The following is an 18,472-nucleotide window of genomic DNA, read 5'->3' as shown; positions in this document are numbered from 1 at the left end:
GTGTTTGTTGTGAGGGGGGAAGGGAAAGGAGATTGTAGGCCCCTTTGAGCCTCCTACAGGAGAGAAAGGGAGGATACAAATCCAACTCTTCTTCTTCCTCGCATTTCTGTTTACACGCGAGGCCACCGCCCACAACCTAAAGGGGAAGATTGTGTGCTGAACTCTGCTGGGCCTGTGCTTCTCTGGGTTCTCTTAAGTGAGCCCATCTTATCACACCCAATAGTATCAAGACTAGAGCCAATATTCTCTCCGTTGCCTTCCACTCGCCCACACACTCTCACACTCGCTCGCTCTCTTTCTCTTCCAAAAGAAGAGGCTTGTTTTAAAATAGAGGCTTGTTGGAAATAAGGTTTTAAAAAGACCTCCCAATTATCGGGGAGGATGGCGGTAGAGTGAGGGAGGTGGGGTGGAGCCAAAAAGAGCCCTTGCTTCTATAGTCCCTTGCAAAAGCCAACTGTTATTATTATATATCATTATATTGTTATATTGATATGAATATTTAAAAGTTGTGCTAGAAAGGAGCCAGCAACATGGAAGTGTGAGGGTGAGGAAGAAGGTATGGGTGGCAAAGTGAGGGAGTGGGAAGGCTGGTCATAGGCAGAGGGAAGATGTCTGTGGTCACTGGCAAATCTGCCCACTCTGGCAGCAAAAAAAATATTAAAAGTCATGCTAGAAGTGGTCTTCCTTGCCACAGAGAGAATAGAAAGTGAAAGCAGGGCTCCAGAAAATAGGTCCGTACAAGAAATCTCGCTGCAACGGACATTCGCCTCCATCGCTCGCCAAATACCTTGTGCATAATCAGCCAATGACTTCCAGACACCTTGTCCTTTTCTGTAAGTCTCTGGCTGAAAAGCAGCATCCAGTGTACCATCCCCCTTGACCACAGACAGGAAGGGGTGCCTAACTGCAAGACAGGATCCAGGCAAGGTAACCTTTTAGAACAAGGGACTGGGGAAATACAGAAGCTGCACTTGTATCTTTCCTTTTTCTATTGGGTGCTTTGTCAATTTCACTTGTATTTGGGAAGCAACAAAATTGACAAGACTCTGGTCTGTACCTCGTAGGCTGGCTGAGGCTCTGCAAACTGACTCTTTGCTACCCATTAGCAGCATTTCCGGCCCAGTTTCCTTTCCATTAAGGAACTCCCTGTGGAGATAAACACATCAGCCCTCTTCACGTCACAGCGTACATCCTGCACATACACGTGAACACCTGTTTGTAAGAAAGAGCCAATGCACATTCACTTCACAACTGAAACCAGGGACTAGCACCTTGCTAAACGGTGAGGGCTGTACAGCACTTTCAGCTGTAAATGCGCTGAATGTACCCTGAGAATAACGCAACACATGCATTTTAAAGAATCAAGTGTCCACTGCACAATGATTTTAGGAGCGTTTGTTGTTAACTTGTGAACAGGGATTCATTCAAAAGGCAAAGTTTTGTGATTGTAAAAGGTAAAGGTAGCCCCCTGCGCAAGCACCAGGTCATTGCTGACCCAATGGGAGACATCACAGCATTTACTAGGCACACTATGTTTACGGGGTGGTTTGCCACGGCCTTCCCCAGTCATCTCTACTTTACCCCCAGCAAGCTGGGTGCTCCTTCTACAGACCTTGGAAGGGTGGAAGGCTGAGTCAGCCTTGAGCTGACATGCCTAAAACTGACTGCTGTTGGGACTGAACGGAGGCAGTGGTGGGATCCAAAAATTTTAATAACAGGTTCCGATGGTGGTGGGATTCAAACAGTGGCACCGCCACACACACGCACCTCCAGTCCCTATTGGGCAGGGAGTTTGCTTTAGTAACCCCTTCTCAGCACTCAGAAAAAATTAGTAACCACTTCTAGAGAAGTGGTGAGAACTGGTTGGATCCCACCTCTGAACTGAGGTGATGAGCAGAGCTTGGACTGCTACACTGCAGCTCACCGCTCTGCGCCAGTTTCTCCTTCAGTTTCTCTTTATGTCTGTGCCAAAAGACCTCCAAATCATGAAACATCTTTGGGAAAAAACAAGCAGGTTTTGCAGGGAGGTGGGGAAGGATCTCTAGCCATGTTGTCATACAGAAACTACTCCAGAAGTCTCTATGAAAGCCTCGTTCTGGAACCACTGCTTTCGCCTGGGGAGGAAAGAATGATTTTCTCCGCAACAGAACACTGCAGTTTCAATGTTGGGACTCACCTTGCAAGATTATTGGAAGCATGCGGCTGCTCAAGCTTCTCAATTAGCTTTTCTGCTACAAAACACCCCCATTTGAGTATTTTGCTCTGCGTTCAATTTTGTTTATCAATCCAATCTGTAAAAGCTTGTCAAAATAACGCATCTCGCGGCTCTGCTTTTAGCGAACATTTAGAAATAGAATCTCCAGGAAGAGAAACATTAAAATGTGTATATATTCTCTTTATTTTGCCTTTATTTTCATTATGAGGGGAAGAGCAGTGCAAGGAACCGGAGCTAGTACAAAAGGTCAGCACAACACGGTGGAGAGTCTGCTGAGGCTCTGGTCAGTGGTCGGCCCCCTGCCAGATACTTGACACATCTGTTCCCACCAAGGACAGAAGATCACCTCAAAGGACCTAGGGATGTTGCAGTGACCTGGGGAAGGGGAAAATCTCCTTTTCAGGATGGAACCACCTCAGGAACAGAGCACAGCATGTGTTTTTAAGCCTTGGTAGCACAAATGAGACTTATCTGTACAGCAGTGGCAAAGTGGTTAAGAGCAGCTGCACTCTCATATGGAGAATCGGGTTTGATTCCCCACTCTGCCACTTGAGCTGTGGAGGCATATCTGGAGAACCAGATTAGCTTGTGCACTCCAACACATGCCAGCAGGGTGACCTTGGGCTAGTCACAGTTCTTTGGAGCTCTCTCAGCCCCACTGACCTAACAGGGTATTTGTGCAGGGGGGGGGGGCGATATAAATCCAAACTCTTCTCTACTTCTCTCTTCCTTGGGCTAGTGACTTTGGGCTAGTCACAGCTTTTCGGAGCTCTCTCAGCCCCACCTACCTCACAGGGTGTTTGTTGTGAGGGGGGAAGGGCAAGGAGATTGTAAGCCCCTTTGAGTCTCCTATAGGAGAGAAAGGGGGGATATAAATCCAAACTCCTCTTCTTCTTCTTCTTATAGGGAGCCCATTCTTGGGCAACACCAGATCATCTCTCCTAAGGCCCCTAAACGTAGAGCCAGCCTGGAGAAGGACCAAAGTCCTTTGTTTCGCAGAACTGTACCTCCACACAGAGCCACCAACTCAATTACCAAAAAAGGCAACAACAATAACTGAAGAGCTCCCAGAAATATAAGCTAAACTCGGACACCATGAGCAAATCTTTTTCCTTTGTGTTGAGTGTGTGTATGTGATTCCCATCAAGTCACAGCTGACTTATGATGACCCCGTAGGGCAGTGGTGGCAAACCTATGGCACTCCAGATGTTCACGGACTATAATTCCCATCAGCCCCTGCCAGCATGACCAATTGGCCATTCTGGCAGGGGCTGATGGGAATTGCAGTCCATGAACATCTGGAGTGTCACAGGTTCGCCACCACTGCCATAGGGCTTTTAAGGCAAGAGACATTCAGAGGTGGTTTGCCATTGCCTGTCTCCGCGCAGGCAATTGCACGAAGAGAACTGTGACTGGCCCAAGGTCACCCAGCGGGCTTCATGTGAAGGACTGGGGAATCGAATCCTGTTCTCCAAATTAGAGCCCCTCCACTCTAGATCTGAGTATGAGCCAGGTTAATTGCCAGAATTGCTCACTCGCTTCCTCGCCCTCCCTCCTCCAGTATTGAAAGTCCAATGTCTTGATTACTTCCTCTAACTGGGATTTGTTCCTTTCCCAGTATCTAAGATTATTAACCTCAGGGAAATTCTTGGTCAGAATCACAGTTACAGGAAAGAAACGGACGTCAACTTACATTCTGATGCCAGGACACACCAGAGAAAGTGGAAGTCTGCAATCTTAACATTAAGGGAACAGCAAGCGAGCAAGCCAGCCCAGGAATTCACCAGGTTCATTCTTGGCACACCGGGGGAGGGGAGCGGGAGAGGGGGCAGAGATATATTCAGGATGCCTGAATTCAGTTCTATAAGTAAAAAAACTGACTGAGTGGAACCCTATCGCATGAAGCAACAGACAAAGAAGAAAAGCGCATAATTGTTTATTCTGTTTTCAAGACAAGAGGATTTCTATTTAATACAAAACACTGCCATGTGCTTAAAGCATCCCATAATACTGACGGTCAGAATCACACCAACCCAGCAGGGCAGTGATCGCTAAGGCTAACAGCTCCCCACAGAGCCTCACAGTAAACACAAAAAGATCACTACAACTCGATTAGAAAACACTCAAGGCTTTATCAAAATAAGGGTTGTTTGTTTCTTTAAAAAAAGGAAATATAAAAACTTCCGTCAGGGGAAGAATGAAAGAAACAGAGCCAAGGTTCAGCCAAAAGGCCGAGAAGCCTGGAGCTCATTTCAACAGGCACAAAAAGGAAAAAATTCCCTTTTTCTCACGTTGTCAGTTTGCTCTGCTGACGAACACATTTAGCTGTATGCTGAGAAGACAAGGGAGCATGATGCCATTCCAGGAGGGGAGGGAGCAGCAAATTAATGAGGACTGCCACCCTCCTAGGAGAACGAAACACGCCAGCACGTTTTCTTCCCAAACAAGCAACTGACAGAAGACCTCAAGAAATTAATCCTAACTGACCTTATTTGGGCTGCGACCCATATGCATACAAGAGCACAGGCACTCTGATAAGGATCACTGCAGTAAGAAGGGCTAATTCAGGTGCTCTGAGAAGGACTCAACTCCCATCAGCCCCTGGTGGCAAACAAGAGCAAGGTACTCAACTGCTCCCGCCTCAGGAAAAAACAGAGCCAGAAGCGGTTTAGCACACATTTAGTGTTCATTACTGTTAGTGAAGAAAAATAGTTGAGAACAGAAAGGTCGTAGTTGCACAACGGCATCCAAATGTCAAACAGCAAGGATACTGGTTTACTGCAAGGAGTGGCATCTTGTGTTTATAAGTGCTCTTCTACTTCCTTGTCACAACATGACAACCTATAGCAAGATTTTAGTAATGTACGGCTTCCGTGAAACCAGATTAAAGGGCTAATCGATCAAGTGACTAAAACCAAGACAAAATCCTTTCATTTCTCGACAGCCTGAATAGAAATCTCTTCTGTTGTAAAGACTGGCCTCAGAAAACCCATTCCTCAGTTCACAGTATGCCTGGAGCCATGCAGTAAACCACTGTCCCTTCTTGAAAGACGTAATCACAATCTCCTCTAAGCTAAGTGTCCTATGCGGCATTCCTTCAAAATACCACCATGACAACATCCCCGAAGTAGAATAAGTCCATTGTGGAATTCAGTCCCCTGAAGAACAGACAGCTTCAGAAGAGATGGGCCTAATCAAACAGGATGTCAGCAGGTTGGAAACAATGAAGTGGTTCCCCAAAGTGTTGTTTTTTGTTTGGTTTCTAAAGTGTCCCAAAATTCTGAAAAGAAAGGAGAATGCCAAAAATTAGAGATGGCGGTGCTCAAACCAAATCCAGCATACATTTCAAGAACTTCCAAGAAAATATGAAATCAAGGTGAAGCTACATCAAAATGCAAAGCTTTGCATCATTCATTTACACAAGACTATTTCACTGAAGCCTTTTCGCTACACAGAAAACTGACCCAGGCCCAGTGACACTGGACTGGACTGTGTAGACCAACAGCCCAACTCTGTATAAGGCGCTTCATACCCCAAAGGCTAAGCCAAACTGAATTCCACCATCTGTGTTGCAAATCTGTTCAACCTGCATTTTTAATTCTGCTTTTACTAATCAACAGGAGCAATAAAGAGCTATGCAAAGTTTTCAAGCTTTTCTCCCACAGACTAGCACCCCATGCATTCATTTCTCCGTCCCACATTCAGGTTTCACCCAGTACTGGCCTATCTTTACATCCTTAATGACTAGAAACTTGCATAAGCGTGTGTGTTTTAAATGACTTTTAAGTATGATGAATTCTGAATCCACAGAACTCTGCTCTTGATTGAAATCAAGCAATATACACAAAACCTGAAGTTTTTTTTTTAACGTGCCACTACACATGCAGCTATACCTTGCAGCGAGTTGCAACCTTGTGAGTTATACCATCTCATATTGATTATTTGTGATGGACCGGGCGAGGCAACAGGCAAGGAAGATTCCAACCAGCTAAGAAAAAACAGATCAGAGAAATGGGTTAAAGGAACAGTAACAAGCCAAGAGCTGGCAGTTTCACATACCCAAGCTCTAGCTATAAGACACCTGCTATGGTTGGGCTGGAGATCAAAGCCAAGGTGACTTGCCAACTGTTTGTTCAAGTTAAAATGAGATTCTGAAGAAAAACAGAAGCCAATAAACCCCCTTTTACTGCAGTTTCTAGACAGAAGAAACCAGAGGTTGTCTTTCTTGGCTCCTGGGAACCCGAAACCTCAACATTTGCCCCCGTCACACCCTACACAATGAATCAATTCCACAAATTGCACAGGTTTTACTAGCAATGTAGCCAATCATGTAGTCATCAGAAGGGTAATGTGCACGCTTGCAAACAGCAACAAGACAGACCTAGAACTATGTTCTATGAATGAGAGTTGAACCAAAAACAGGGATGGGAATAAATGTACAATCAACACACCAAATACTAAAATAAAGGAAGGTTAGGGAACAGATAAAAGATATTACAAAAACATACAATCTCAGTAGAACAATTCTGCTTTCACACACAAAGTGTTTATGTTAAAAACATAAAATATCATATAGACCAAAGTGGGAAAATATATAGATAAAAAAATCATATAAATCAAACATATCTCAACTACATAGACTTCTCAGTGGTTTCTAAAAGATTACACTGATTTATACAAGTACATATAGTAAAATATCACAAGTACAAACACTATACAGCCCAGAAACCACACCACACCCCAATAAACACTATATATAGCTAGACTACGCCCCTGCAATAACTCTTTACAGGTCTTGTTTTGGAAAATTAAAACACTATTTCTGCTGCATATAATATTTGCAGCATCGTTAAACTGCCATCTACTGACAATTGGTGGAGTATGTTGACAAAAAGAGGATTTCCAGCTTCATTTAAAACAAAGTGACCAAATCTATTTTATAGGATTTTTACCTAGTCTTTCTACGCTCATAAAAGCCATCAAAGTGGCTAACAAATTATTAAAATCACACCTTAAAACTATTAAAACCAACAAAAAACCCACACATTAAAATAATTTAAATCTGAGCTAAAATACATACAAAAACATTTTTTAAAAAAATTTAAACATAGGATGGAAAGGAGAGGTCACCAAAGGAGTGCCAACTGAAACGTAAAAGTATTCACCTGTTAGTGGAGGATGGCAATAGAAGGGGATAAGACAGTGATGACGAACCTATGGCACAGGAGCCAGAGGTGGCACTCAGAGCCCTTTCTGTGGGCACACGTGCACAGAGTTCATCATGTGGGGGGGACAGAAAATCACCCCCCACACACACACATTTAGGCTAGCCTGGGCACGATCCTTTACCTGGGAGTAAGCTCGGTTGCTGGCAATGGGGCTTGCTTCTCAGTAAACCCTCCTAGGGTTGATTCGCCCATTCGAAGCGTTGGATGGTTGCTTCACCAAGCTTTCTCCCGAGTAACGCACGCCTTAGAGCCAACCATTTTTTCAGTATTCAGGTTAAATTGCCATGTTGGCACTTTGCTACAAATAAGTGGGTTTTGGTTGCAATTTGGGCACTCGGTCTCAAAAAGGTTCGCCATCACTGGGATGAGACAATTCTCCCTGGGAAGCAATTTCCAGAGTTTTGGTTCCCCAGTTAAGGTGGCCACCTGCCTCATCAGATTTTTTCTGCCCAGGAAACCCGGCAGTTGGTTAACCGGTCAAAGCTGGTGAAAGGTACTCCTGGCCACAGCTATCAGCTCCTTATAAGGTGGAGCCTGAGAAGGTGGGATTGGAGCCAGCAGTATATATCTGAAGTCGATCAGACCCAAAGCTCAGTTTGACACTGGGCTTCGCCTGGCTGGGTCGAGCTTTAAACTGCAAGCTCAAACCAACCAAGCCAGGAGTCAAACAGGCACAACCCCACCCCTTGAACGCCACATGGAGTTTGCAAGTGGGGGTGAGCTTTAGTGCTTGCCCTGGGCGCCGTTTTCTACAGATAGGCCCCTGGCGATAAGGATTCAGTAAAGGAGAGGAGAAGAACATAACTGCTGGGAATATTTAGTGAAGTGTAAGGGAGCCCCGTCAAATCATAGCTGACTCATGGTGACCCCATAGGGTTTCCAAGAGATGTTCAGTTTGCCATTGCCTGCCTCCATGTCACTACCATGGTATTCCTTGGAAGTTTTCCATCAAAATACTAGCCTGCATCAGGGCTGAGAATGTGTGCCCAGCAAGCTTCCATGGCATGATTTCAACCTAGATTTTCCAGATCCTAGCCCAATACTTTATCCACTACATCACATAGACACTCTGAAGTGACATATCAATGAGGTAAATAAAGTGTGAGTTCCTACTGCTACCAGAGTTGAATGAAACACATTCAATTTTTGTTTGGAAAGAGGGTGGAGGAGCCCAAGCATCAGGAAGTATTCAAGAACCAACCATCCTGAAGATACTTAAGACACATCCTATTTTGCCAATCCAACTGTGTGCACTTGCAAGCGAAACCGGACTCAAAGAGGATGTCTGTCCTTTCTTCAAGTGGCCTTTCATTTCCTGCCTGATCTACTGTCCGATTAGGATACAGATGTGTGCCTGAGGCACGCTTTCAAGAAAACATAAGTGCAGAAAAACACTACACTTACGGCACTAAGATTGTTAGCATGCACGGCACTAAGATTGTTAGAAATGCTGGCAATGCAAGAGGAAACTGACACAGGAAGAGCTTAATTGGATCTGGGACAGAAAGAGATTTGCGGATGTTCTTCACAAGGCCTTGGCAGCCTGACCTACAGCCTGGAAAGGAAAGGCACCCCTTTTTCTCCACTGTCTGCAAGCAGCAATTCAGCCAGTTCATCTAAGCCCTTGTTCACACCAAACCTTTTGGCTGCACATCAAGGCACAAGTGCTTCTAAGTAGTCCTATTGTTTTGTTTCCTACTACAAGAACAAATTTTTGATGCAACTCAAGAGGATTCTTCTCCCTTTCACTGTTTTCTTGGGAGGCACAGCTACCCCCGCCCCAATTGTCAAAATTGACAGCACCAGCCACAACAGATCTTCTCTTGATGAAGTTCGAATTTCTTCCTTGAAATTCAGAAACAGCTATGGCTTCCATGCAATTCTCCTTCTCTTTTACTCTGTTGTTGTTCGCCAACTGTATCTTTATCAAGGCAGCCGCTTCCAAACTTTTCTCCAGTTTGGCTCAGCATAATATTGACCCAGAATGGATATCTTTGTGCGTTACATCGACTATGTCGGGGAGCAAGAAACAAGACCAGAGAAAGGTATTTGGCTATGCTGATCTCAACGATTGGATGTTTTCATGTGGGGTTTCACCTACATAATGTATACTGTGGATCAACACTGCATTGCTGTGAACTTCAACGGTAGCTAATTAGCCCACGTCTACTGAAAACATTTGGGACCATTTGAAGACATCACAGGTAGATAAACAGATGAACTCATCCCACCCCAGCCCTGAATTATGTTCAATCACCCTAAAGGAGGCAAAAACAACAGAATGGCATGCAACAGGCAGACGACGATACTGTGGGTGGCCACCTGACCATCCCCAGTGCGTTCCTGGCAAGGAGCCAGCCACCTCCAGTGTCTGCACTAAGAGAAAATGCAAGGCCTTATCAGCACGGCAGCCAGTCACCGCCAGATCACCTTGCGGCCTCCTCCTATCTGAAGCACACCGTGCTCTTTGAACCCAGATAAGCAAAGAACAAAAGCGAAGGGGGGAAAAACCCAAACCCATTAGAAGAGAAGAAGCATTTGAAGGACAACTTTACCTGGAAGCAAGCGACGCCAAAGGAGATCCCAGCTACAACGCTCAGTTTGGACTCCATTGTCTGTGTCACCATGTTGAAGCAACCCTATGGGGGGGAAGGGGGGGGGGAGATGAAAATAATATACCAGTCAGCTTCCTGGCAACACCTGCCTATGGGGAAACCAGAGATGTTCATAGCCCTCAAATCTAGGCAAATGATTGAGGCGCTGCACATTAGTATTGCAGCCCAGAGCCCTTTGATCTGACCCAGTCTAATTTGTAATTTGACTCAGTGGCCAGTTGAGCCACTATTAGTGCTGCGATCTCAATGGAACTTTGTTGTTGTTGTAATATACTTGGAAAACTGCTGGCTCAGCACATAACAAGAGGAAGCGCCCCCTGCTCTGCTAAAGAAGAACAGCAGAGATTCACAGGAGCAGAGACACCATGCCCCCAAAACAACTCCAGCCAGAGCACCACACTGGCCTGCTCTCAGGCAGAGGCGTAGCTGGGTCATACTGTGCCCAGTGCGCACACTGTGTTTTCCGCCCCCCCCCCCCAACTTACCTTAGTGAAACAGTGCAGGCTGGAGAAGCAGCCTGTTCCTTTCATGCTGTAAACGGACTGGTGGGAACGATACTTCCCATGAGACCTTGGGGATCACAAGGTCTCCTGGGAAGTGTCGTTCCCACCAGGCCGTTTTCAGCCTGAAGGGAACAGGCCGCTTCTCCAGCATGCACTGTTTCACTAAGGTAAGTTGGGGAGTGCCATGGGGGGGGGTGCAGCGCGGGCAATTTTCCACCCCCCAGTCGCACGCTCAGTGCAATGTGCACCCACCCCATCCCCTGGTAGCTCCGCCTCTGCTTTCAGGCAGTAATTTCCAGTTCTTTTAAGTAGCTCAGTTCATGTTCACATTAGAAGATAAGGCTGCCAGCCACTAAGACAACAGTATGAACAAAAACACACTTCCTGTTTTTTGGTTCCCGCCTCCACAACACAGTCCGATCTACCACCAGAACCCAAATCTCATTTCTATGGCAGCAGTCTTGGCTCTTCGCACCTTTTCCCAGGACTGAGGGAAGGAGGACCCTGCTTTGGGATTGCTTACTTCATGGTACACTTTCTGACTGGCTTTGTCTCGATCCTTCATATCTCCCCCTGTACAGTTCTGCCCAACTTTGCAACAGCTCATGGGTATTCCTTTCTCTTTGTAGTACTCAGTCGTCTCCCAATCTGAGAAGTTGGCAACGCCACAGCAGTGTAACTGTGAAGAAACAGAGGTGGGGTAACACAGTGCATCCAGCATACCCACCCCCACATTCCTGACTTTACAGAAACTTTTATCCCTTGTGCCACGCTCGACAGATTACCGCACACCGATTCTTTTGAAGATTGATGCTTGTGTACTGAAGGAGGGGAGGGATAGTTCAAGAAATCTGAAGCTCGGAACCCAGAACATTTCAAAAGCCTCTGTGCTACCTCACCTTGCAGCCTGCAGAAATGCTGCTGCTTTTTCTAATGCCTCGCTTTGAAGAACAGGCCGACTCTATAACTCTGAGCATTTCCACAAACAGAAAAGGAGCGCATGCAATGCGCTGGAGGAGACACACAATCCATTAGTTATGCAACACGGGAGGGCATAAGCGAGTACTCACTGTTTTCTGGATGGTATCGACTGCTTGGCTCTTTTCATCTCCGAGCTTGTAATTGCGCACAGCACTTTCATAGTTACTCCTAAAGCTGCTCTTAATCTGCAGAAAAAGAAGATACCAACCACACGTATACAGGGCAATCACTTAATTAAAGAAATATTATTCATTTATGTGAGCATTACTGGGTTACATCTGTGCAGAGCTGGAAACAATACTTTCACCTTAACAGATATTTTTTCAGGTGCCACATGAAAATACGAGGCTGCTTTATACTGAATCAGATTACTGGTTCATCAAGTTCAACCTTGTCTGGTCAGACTGGCTCTTAAGCAACCAGTAGTCTGTCTCAAACGTACGTCTTTCACAGCTCTTGCTACTGGATCAGGTTAACTGGAGATCGTGGGGATTGAATGTGTGCGGTATGTGTTGCGGTATGTGCCCTTTCAGAAGGAGCAGTCCTCCTTCTAAGATGGCAGGTGTAATTTTTATAGCCTTGCCTACTAAAAATAAACATGTTTGAAGAAATTTGTTGTATGATCTATCAAAGGCTCCTCTCATTTTTAAAAAATTAATGATCTATCAAGGGCGCCTCTCATTTAAAAAAAATTAATCTCATGGCTAAACTGAACACTGAAGTCTTGCCTGCAGATTCCCCTTCAGAGAGATTTTTCAAGTTCTGATAGAACACACAAAGGAGGATTAATTTCTTCAGCCATAACGTCCTTCATACAGACTCCGGAGTCAAGCACCATCATCCCAATACCTGCACTATGGTATTCATGGAAAGGAAGCTGAGTATTCCACATCAGAATTCCACTCGCAGAGATACCAAACTTATTTGGTCAAGAAAGAAACACACACACATAACCCATAGCGATGTTAAAATAAGAATTTTTTAAACATTTCAGATCCTGAAAGTTTCACTCACACAGTGAATACTAAATTTAGGATGTATCATTGGCCTCAACCACAAAGATCTCCCATTTCTGAGAAAACAACCACACATCCTGCTGCTGGCGTGTGGGAGACTGAAAAGCCAGCTAATGTCTCCAAACCCCAGGACACATCCCAAGAAACAAAACTCCTCACCTCATGTCTGAAAACAAAGCCCACAATGGCAGACACCAGCACAACTAGGAAGATGAGGGTTAAGAGCATGGCATACTGTGGACGGAGAGAAAGAACAAATCAGAGCCAATATTCTCACCCATTACCAATACAAAATCACATAGCTATATCCTAAACCTTAGTCACTACTGCAAGAGAAGTCCTAGGATACAATCCTGCAATGCCGTCCTTGCAGAAAGAGAAGGAACAGTTTGCTCACACTACAATTTTCTTACATGTAGTTGGACTTTGCCCCTTGGTCTTTCTTAGTAACTGCAATGAATACACAACCCCAGAATTGCATCTTTAAACCCTGGCACCAACTGTGAAACACAGGGCCGTTTTTGAAGAGCCACCTGCTGATTTTCCTGGTCCACAAAGCGACTCTAGATGAAAACTCTTGTTGCCACAGTTAGCTTCTTTATGAGCCCTCTTGAGCCACATCACTGCAGCACAAGAGGGCCCCTAAAGAAGCTAACTGCCTGCTACCTTCATGTAGAAAGGGAGGAGTTCAGTGCACGTTGAATCTTAAAAAAAAAAAAAAACCAGCTATGCGCTTGACCGCAAATGAAAGTGCTCCTTTAGGCATAAGACCCAAATAATTCTGATAATGTTTAATTAAAGACTAGTGTTTTCAGCAACATAACTTCACATCCAGTGCTGGTATGATGATCATATGAGATTGCTCCTGACTAAACAAAACATACTAGGGCGTTGTGTGTTTTCCAGGTTGTATGGCCGTGTTTCAGTAGCATTTTCTCCTGACGTTTCGCCTGCATCTGTGGCTGACATCTTCAGAGGATCTCTAAAGATGCCAGTCACAGATGCAGGCGAAACATCAGGAGAAAAGGCTACTGGAACATGGCCATACAACCTGGAAAACCCACAACACCCTAGTGATTCCAGCTGTGAAAGCCTTTGACAACACACAAAGCACACTTGTTTACTAAAAAATGTGTTTCCTAATTTCATGTTTTTATTTTTGTCTGCTACTGAGATGGCAAAAATTAACATACTTCTGCCAAGGTAGTAACAGTTTGCAGAATTCTCTGAAATGGTGGGTGTGTTTATAATTTGCTTGTGGATACCTATGGCATTAATACTTGTAAAATATTTTGAATTATGCAATTTATGTGGCTAAAGCAGTAAAATACTTATAGTTTGATACGATGGTAAGCACTGTAAACCCTTCAGGTTTTTTCCCCAATATGTCCAGTGTTCTTAGGTGGGTTTTTCCATGGCTTCAAAATTTTACATCTCCACATAAGAGTGAGTTACAATTACTACTAATAAATAAAGTTCCACCTCCTCAAAACTCAGGAAGTTAGACCAGGCAGAGAAGAACAGGGCCGGCCGCTGCTGCAAGAGTCGTAGGAATCTCAAGGACGAAGAAGAAGAGTTTGGATTTATACCCCACCTTTCTCTCCTGCAAGGAGACTCGAGGTGGCTTACAAGCTCCTTTCCCTTCCTCTCCCCACAACAGACTCCTTGTGAGGTAGGTGGGGCTGAGAGAATTCCGAAGAACTGTGACTAGCCCAAGGTCACCCAGCAGGAATGTAGGAGTGCGGAAACACATCTGGTTCATCAGATAAGCCTCCACCACTCAGGTGGAGGAGTGGGGAATCAAACCCGGTTCTCCAGATTAGAATCCACCTGCTTTTAACCACTGCACCACGCAGGGAGGTGCAGAACCCCTGAGTGCCTTTCAGTCAACGATGCCTTACCAATTTTAGCATCCATGTGCTTCCCCGGCAGGTTGCAAAGCAACCAAAGGTGCCCAGGAGGATGACGACGCCACTTGTGCCGATCAGGATGTAGGGGACGTTGGTAGCCTTCTCATTTAACAGGGAGAAATACACCTCCAGGCTCACTTTTCCCCATATGCCAACCGCCAAGAGGATAATGCCTGAAAACTAGAAAAAGCAGAAGGGGGGGAGGGGTTTCCATTAATCAAAATGAGCTGTTTGACAAAGTTTATGCAAAGGAACGAGGTTTCTGCAGAAGTATAGCCTATACCCTTATGGTAGTTTTGCAAAGGACTGGTACAGCATACGCAAGATCACATCTTCATGCTCTCTAATGATATGTAGGGATTCGCTCCCACCGTCATAAGTACACACTGCCGGCCTAGAAGCAATCTTTTCCCCAGTCCTGACAAAGTGGTTCAAAGGGCAAAAACTCTACATTATCTCACATGTGCACCTTGGGAGATAAAAGCAATAAACTTCCCCACCCACACCAGCTCGTTGTCTGACGTTGGGCACGGCACGCTCAATGTACAGCCGCTTCCTTAGCAGGGCCCTCCTGAGCAGAAAAGCCTGCAAGCACCATGTTAAGGAAACAGAAGTTCCAGAAAGGATTTACATAAAGTTGTTGTCCCAGGAGAAAACAAAGACACAAGTCCAGAAAGCCCTCGTGTAACGTGGGTTTCTCCTGCTCAGTCCCTGTAGCATTTAATAAACATAACAGATCTGAAAGTTATCTAAGCCCTAGGGCTGTGGTGGCAAACCTTTGGCACTCCAGATGTTGTGGACTACAATTCCCATCAGCCCTTGCCAGCATGGCCAATTGACCATGTTGGCAGGGGCTGATGGGAATTGTAGTCCATAACATTTGGAGTGCCAAAGGTTCACCACCACTGCCCTAGGGAACTGAATGGGTTACCTTGAGAATCAAATAAGAGTTTCTCAGACCTCCCCAAGCTCAAGAAAACGTCCTTCAACTAACATTTGTACCCAAACGGGGCAACGCAGCCACACACTGCAGGGAGAAAGGCGACCCTCTTCCTAGGGAGGAAAGCCACACTCACCTGACTCAGAGGCCTGAAGCAAGCAGCAGAGGGAAGGAAAGGACAGGATTACTGAGTGCATTCCACATGTTATTTGCTATTCACAGACAAGGGTCAACAAAGCACAGGGTACATCACGGCCACAGGGCATGGAAAGGCACGTCAACAATTTCAACATGCTTCTTGCCTTGGGTGCCACTTGCACAATTATGCCAGCCTGTCTTAAAGCACTGACAGTCTACAGGAGCGGGAGGCTTTGCCTTCAATTGTGCCTTAAGGATGCTGTGAAGACAGAGGGGTGTCATTTCTTCCCAGCTATGAATTTCACTGTATCAAACTTCATGAAGATTGGAAAGGAGGTTATAAAGAAAAGGACTGCTGTGTGGTTTTTTCCCTCCAGTGGGAAGGGAAAGAATCACAGGGGAAAGGTGACCATCTTGCATATGGCTTGCATTATTGTTTTTTATGGGGTGGCAAGAATGGAAATTCAGGAGAGAAGAATATCTTTCTCCTTATAGGATCTGGGGGAGACTATATAAAACATTTTGTAGGGCTTGTGGTCTCTGTAGAGAGTTGGGGAGGCTGTTTTCTGTCCTGCATCATTCTACACAAGCCGAGAGAAGACGGAGTGTGTGGGATTAGGAAATGCATGATGGGATGTGTGTGCGAGGACAGAATTGACCCTACTCTTGTCCATGAGACTGGGACGACTACTGTTGTTCCCAAGGTGCTCTAAAATAACAGGCTAAGTTTTATAGGGTTAGCCTCTCCTGTTGCGATCTAGGGAGAGAAGAGAAATTAGAAGCAAGGGCTAGGACAAAACTCAAAATTGTGACCAGATGGAGGACATCTGCCATACGGTTCTCTGGGGTTAGGATATGCAGGAATGATGAGAGGGCACTCCCAGTGCAATAAGGGGACACAGAATTGGGGGTCTGGATGTGACTTTACTGCAGTTTGTGGAACTGAGACAAGCACTGTCAATCCCAACACACATTACAAAAATAGCATTGGATTAATGGGGCAGCCTGTCCCTTTGTTGCTTAGGGAAGAGGGAGAAGAAGCTAATATCTGTCCCATATTGTAGGAAGGGAACAGCTACTGGAAGAAAGAGGGATCCTCCTTTATTGCTCTCTCTGGGCACCAGGGAGGGAAGATGGCACAAAACAGCCCAAACTAAGCTTATCAGGGTCAGCATTTGGGAGATCACCGAGGGAGACTCCGCAGAGGAAAGCAATGGCAAACCACCTCTGCTTCTCACTTGCCTCAAAAGCCCCTTGCTGGGGTCCCCAAAAGTCAGCTGTAACTTGACAGCACTCTACTATGGGGATCAGAGATGTGAGAAGGCAGCGTCTCACAAGGTTTTCAGAAATGGGGATATGGGCTAGCGGTAGCCAGGGAGAGGGTCTTCTGTGAACCAGAACAGAGTTTATCCATTACGGAAAGATAATAGGCTTTTAAAATTAAGAACTAATAGAGAAAAGTGTGATATCAATTTACAAGCAATGTTTCCAAAGATCCAATACCATTGATGTCACTAAGGACCAAGAGGTATACTCATTTACAACTAATATTCAACGCAGACTAAGTTAGAAATCCCTAAGATAAATATACCGATCTATATTTGTAATTTCTATCATTCTCTTTTGTTGTCAAAGTGTTTTAGGTACGAATAAAAATCTTTTAAAACCCAAAACAGAGTTTATCCTTCCGTTATTTATGGGAGGGGAGAAACACCGCCTGCCTAATAAAATTAAATTGGACTAGCTGTTATCATATAAGAATCCGCAGATATCTTGTAAAGTTGCCAGTTTGCACCCTGATTCAGAGAGCGCATTGTGCAGCAGAGTCTTAAAGTTGTTTTTAATGGATGCTGCATTTTAAACATTTTGTATGTGTATTTTTTTTAAATAGCAGTTTAGTATTTTAGGAGTAACGTTTGGTAAGGGTTTTTTCCCCCTATTACTTTGGAATATATGCTAACTAGTCTATGACCGGAATAAATTCAATTCATTGCCTGCCCATCGAGAATGGAGCAGGATTAAAGAATCACTCGGGGGTCCACTTTTATCTATGGGTGGAGGGAAGCTGCCTGCCCTGCAGCAATCTATGGGGCCGCGGAGGGTGGGGTCACACACTGTGGGGCCGGAGGGGTGGGGAGTCGGCTCCATTGTTCTCTATGGCAGTCTGGCGCACAGTGCAGGGCTCGCAGGACCCCGAGAAGCTCACCCAGAAAATGAAGCTGTAGATGATGAGGACGCTCTTGAGGCAAGTGATGACCGGCTTGGTCTGCAACCTCCGCGACGGGGACGCCATGCCCGGGCAAACCACCGCACGCCCCGCCACGCCACGCACCGCCGGGCTCCGAGCCCCTCAGCCGCCTGCCAGCGTCTACCCTGAGACGGAACAAGCCGAGTTTGTCCGAAAGGTCCCGAACGTGAACCAGGCACAGGGCTCCGTCCTCTCAACGCCTAGTGAAGCCGAGCCCTTCCGGAAATTGCCGAAATATAAACCCGGCCGCTAATCCCGGCTCTTTCCGCGACGACGAAAGCCCCGCCCCTTTCTCTGAACTGTTCCGAGCACCTACGAGACGGGCCGAACATACCCGAAAACTCAGCGCTTATTAGGGATGAGAAGACTGGCACGTCATTGGCTGTGAACTCGTTCGTTTGCCTACCAGTAGATGGCGCCAACCAAGCATGTCAGCATAGAAGGAGAGGATAAATGATCTAATGGGGGGGGGGGTGGAGGGTGTCTTCGCTTTTTAGGGCTCGTTTGCATTTTGCAGCTGCCAGACAGACAGAAGTTTGCCTACACGGAACAAACCGACCTAGGTCAAATCTGATTCACACTAAAATAAAAAAATGACCAAATTGACAACTTTAAGGGCTGGGATTAAGGGTTGGGACATTAAGGGTTGGGACTCCATTGTCCATTTGATCCCAAAGG

General features: G+C 45.6%; 1 protein-coding gene across 1 annotated transcript; it reads right to left on the bottom strand.

Annotated features, from left to right (window-relative positions):
• Nucleotides 1–4,135: 4,135 nt before the first annotated feature.
• TSPAN6 (tetraspanin 6) lies at nt 4,136–18,016 on the bottom strand. The gene is made up of 8 exons (XM_048514511.1): nt 17,753–18,016; nt 14,460–14,648; nt 12,718–12,792; nt 11,632–11,727; nt 11,085–11,240; nt 9,999–10,082; nt 6,109–6,203; nt 4,136–5,495 (listed from the first exon to the last, which is right to left on the bottom strand). Exons 1-7 carry the CDS (start codon nt 17,837–17,839, stop codon nt 6,135–6,137), a joined length of 756 nt encoding a protein of 251 aa, XP_048370468.1. The 5' UTR covers nt 17,840–18,016; the 3' UTR covers nt 4,136–5,495; nt 6,109–6,134.
• Nucleotides 18,017–18,472: the final 456 nt, after the last annotated feature.

Source organism: Sphaerodactylus townsendi, linkage group LG13 (assembly GCF_021028975.2).
Source record: "Sphaerodactylus townsendi isolate TG3544 linkage group LG13, MPM_Stown_v2.3, whole genome shotgun sequence".
Lineage (NCBI taxonomy): Eukaryota > Metazoa > Chordata > Lepidosauria > Squamata > Sphaerodactylidae > Sphaerodactylus > Sphaerodactylus townsendi.
The sequence above is the reverse complement of the archived record's forward strand: the minus strand, read 5'-3'. Positions and strand labels throughout refer to the sequence as shown.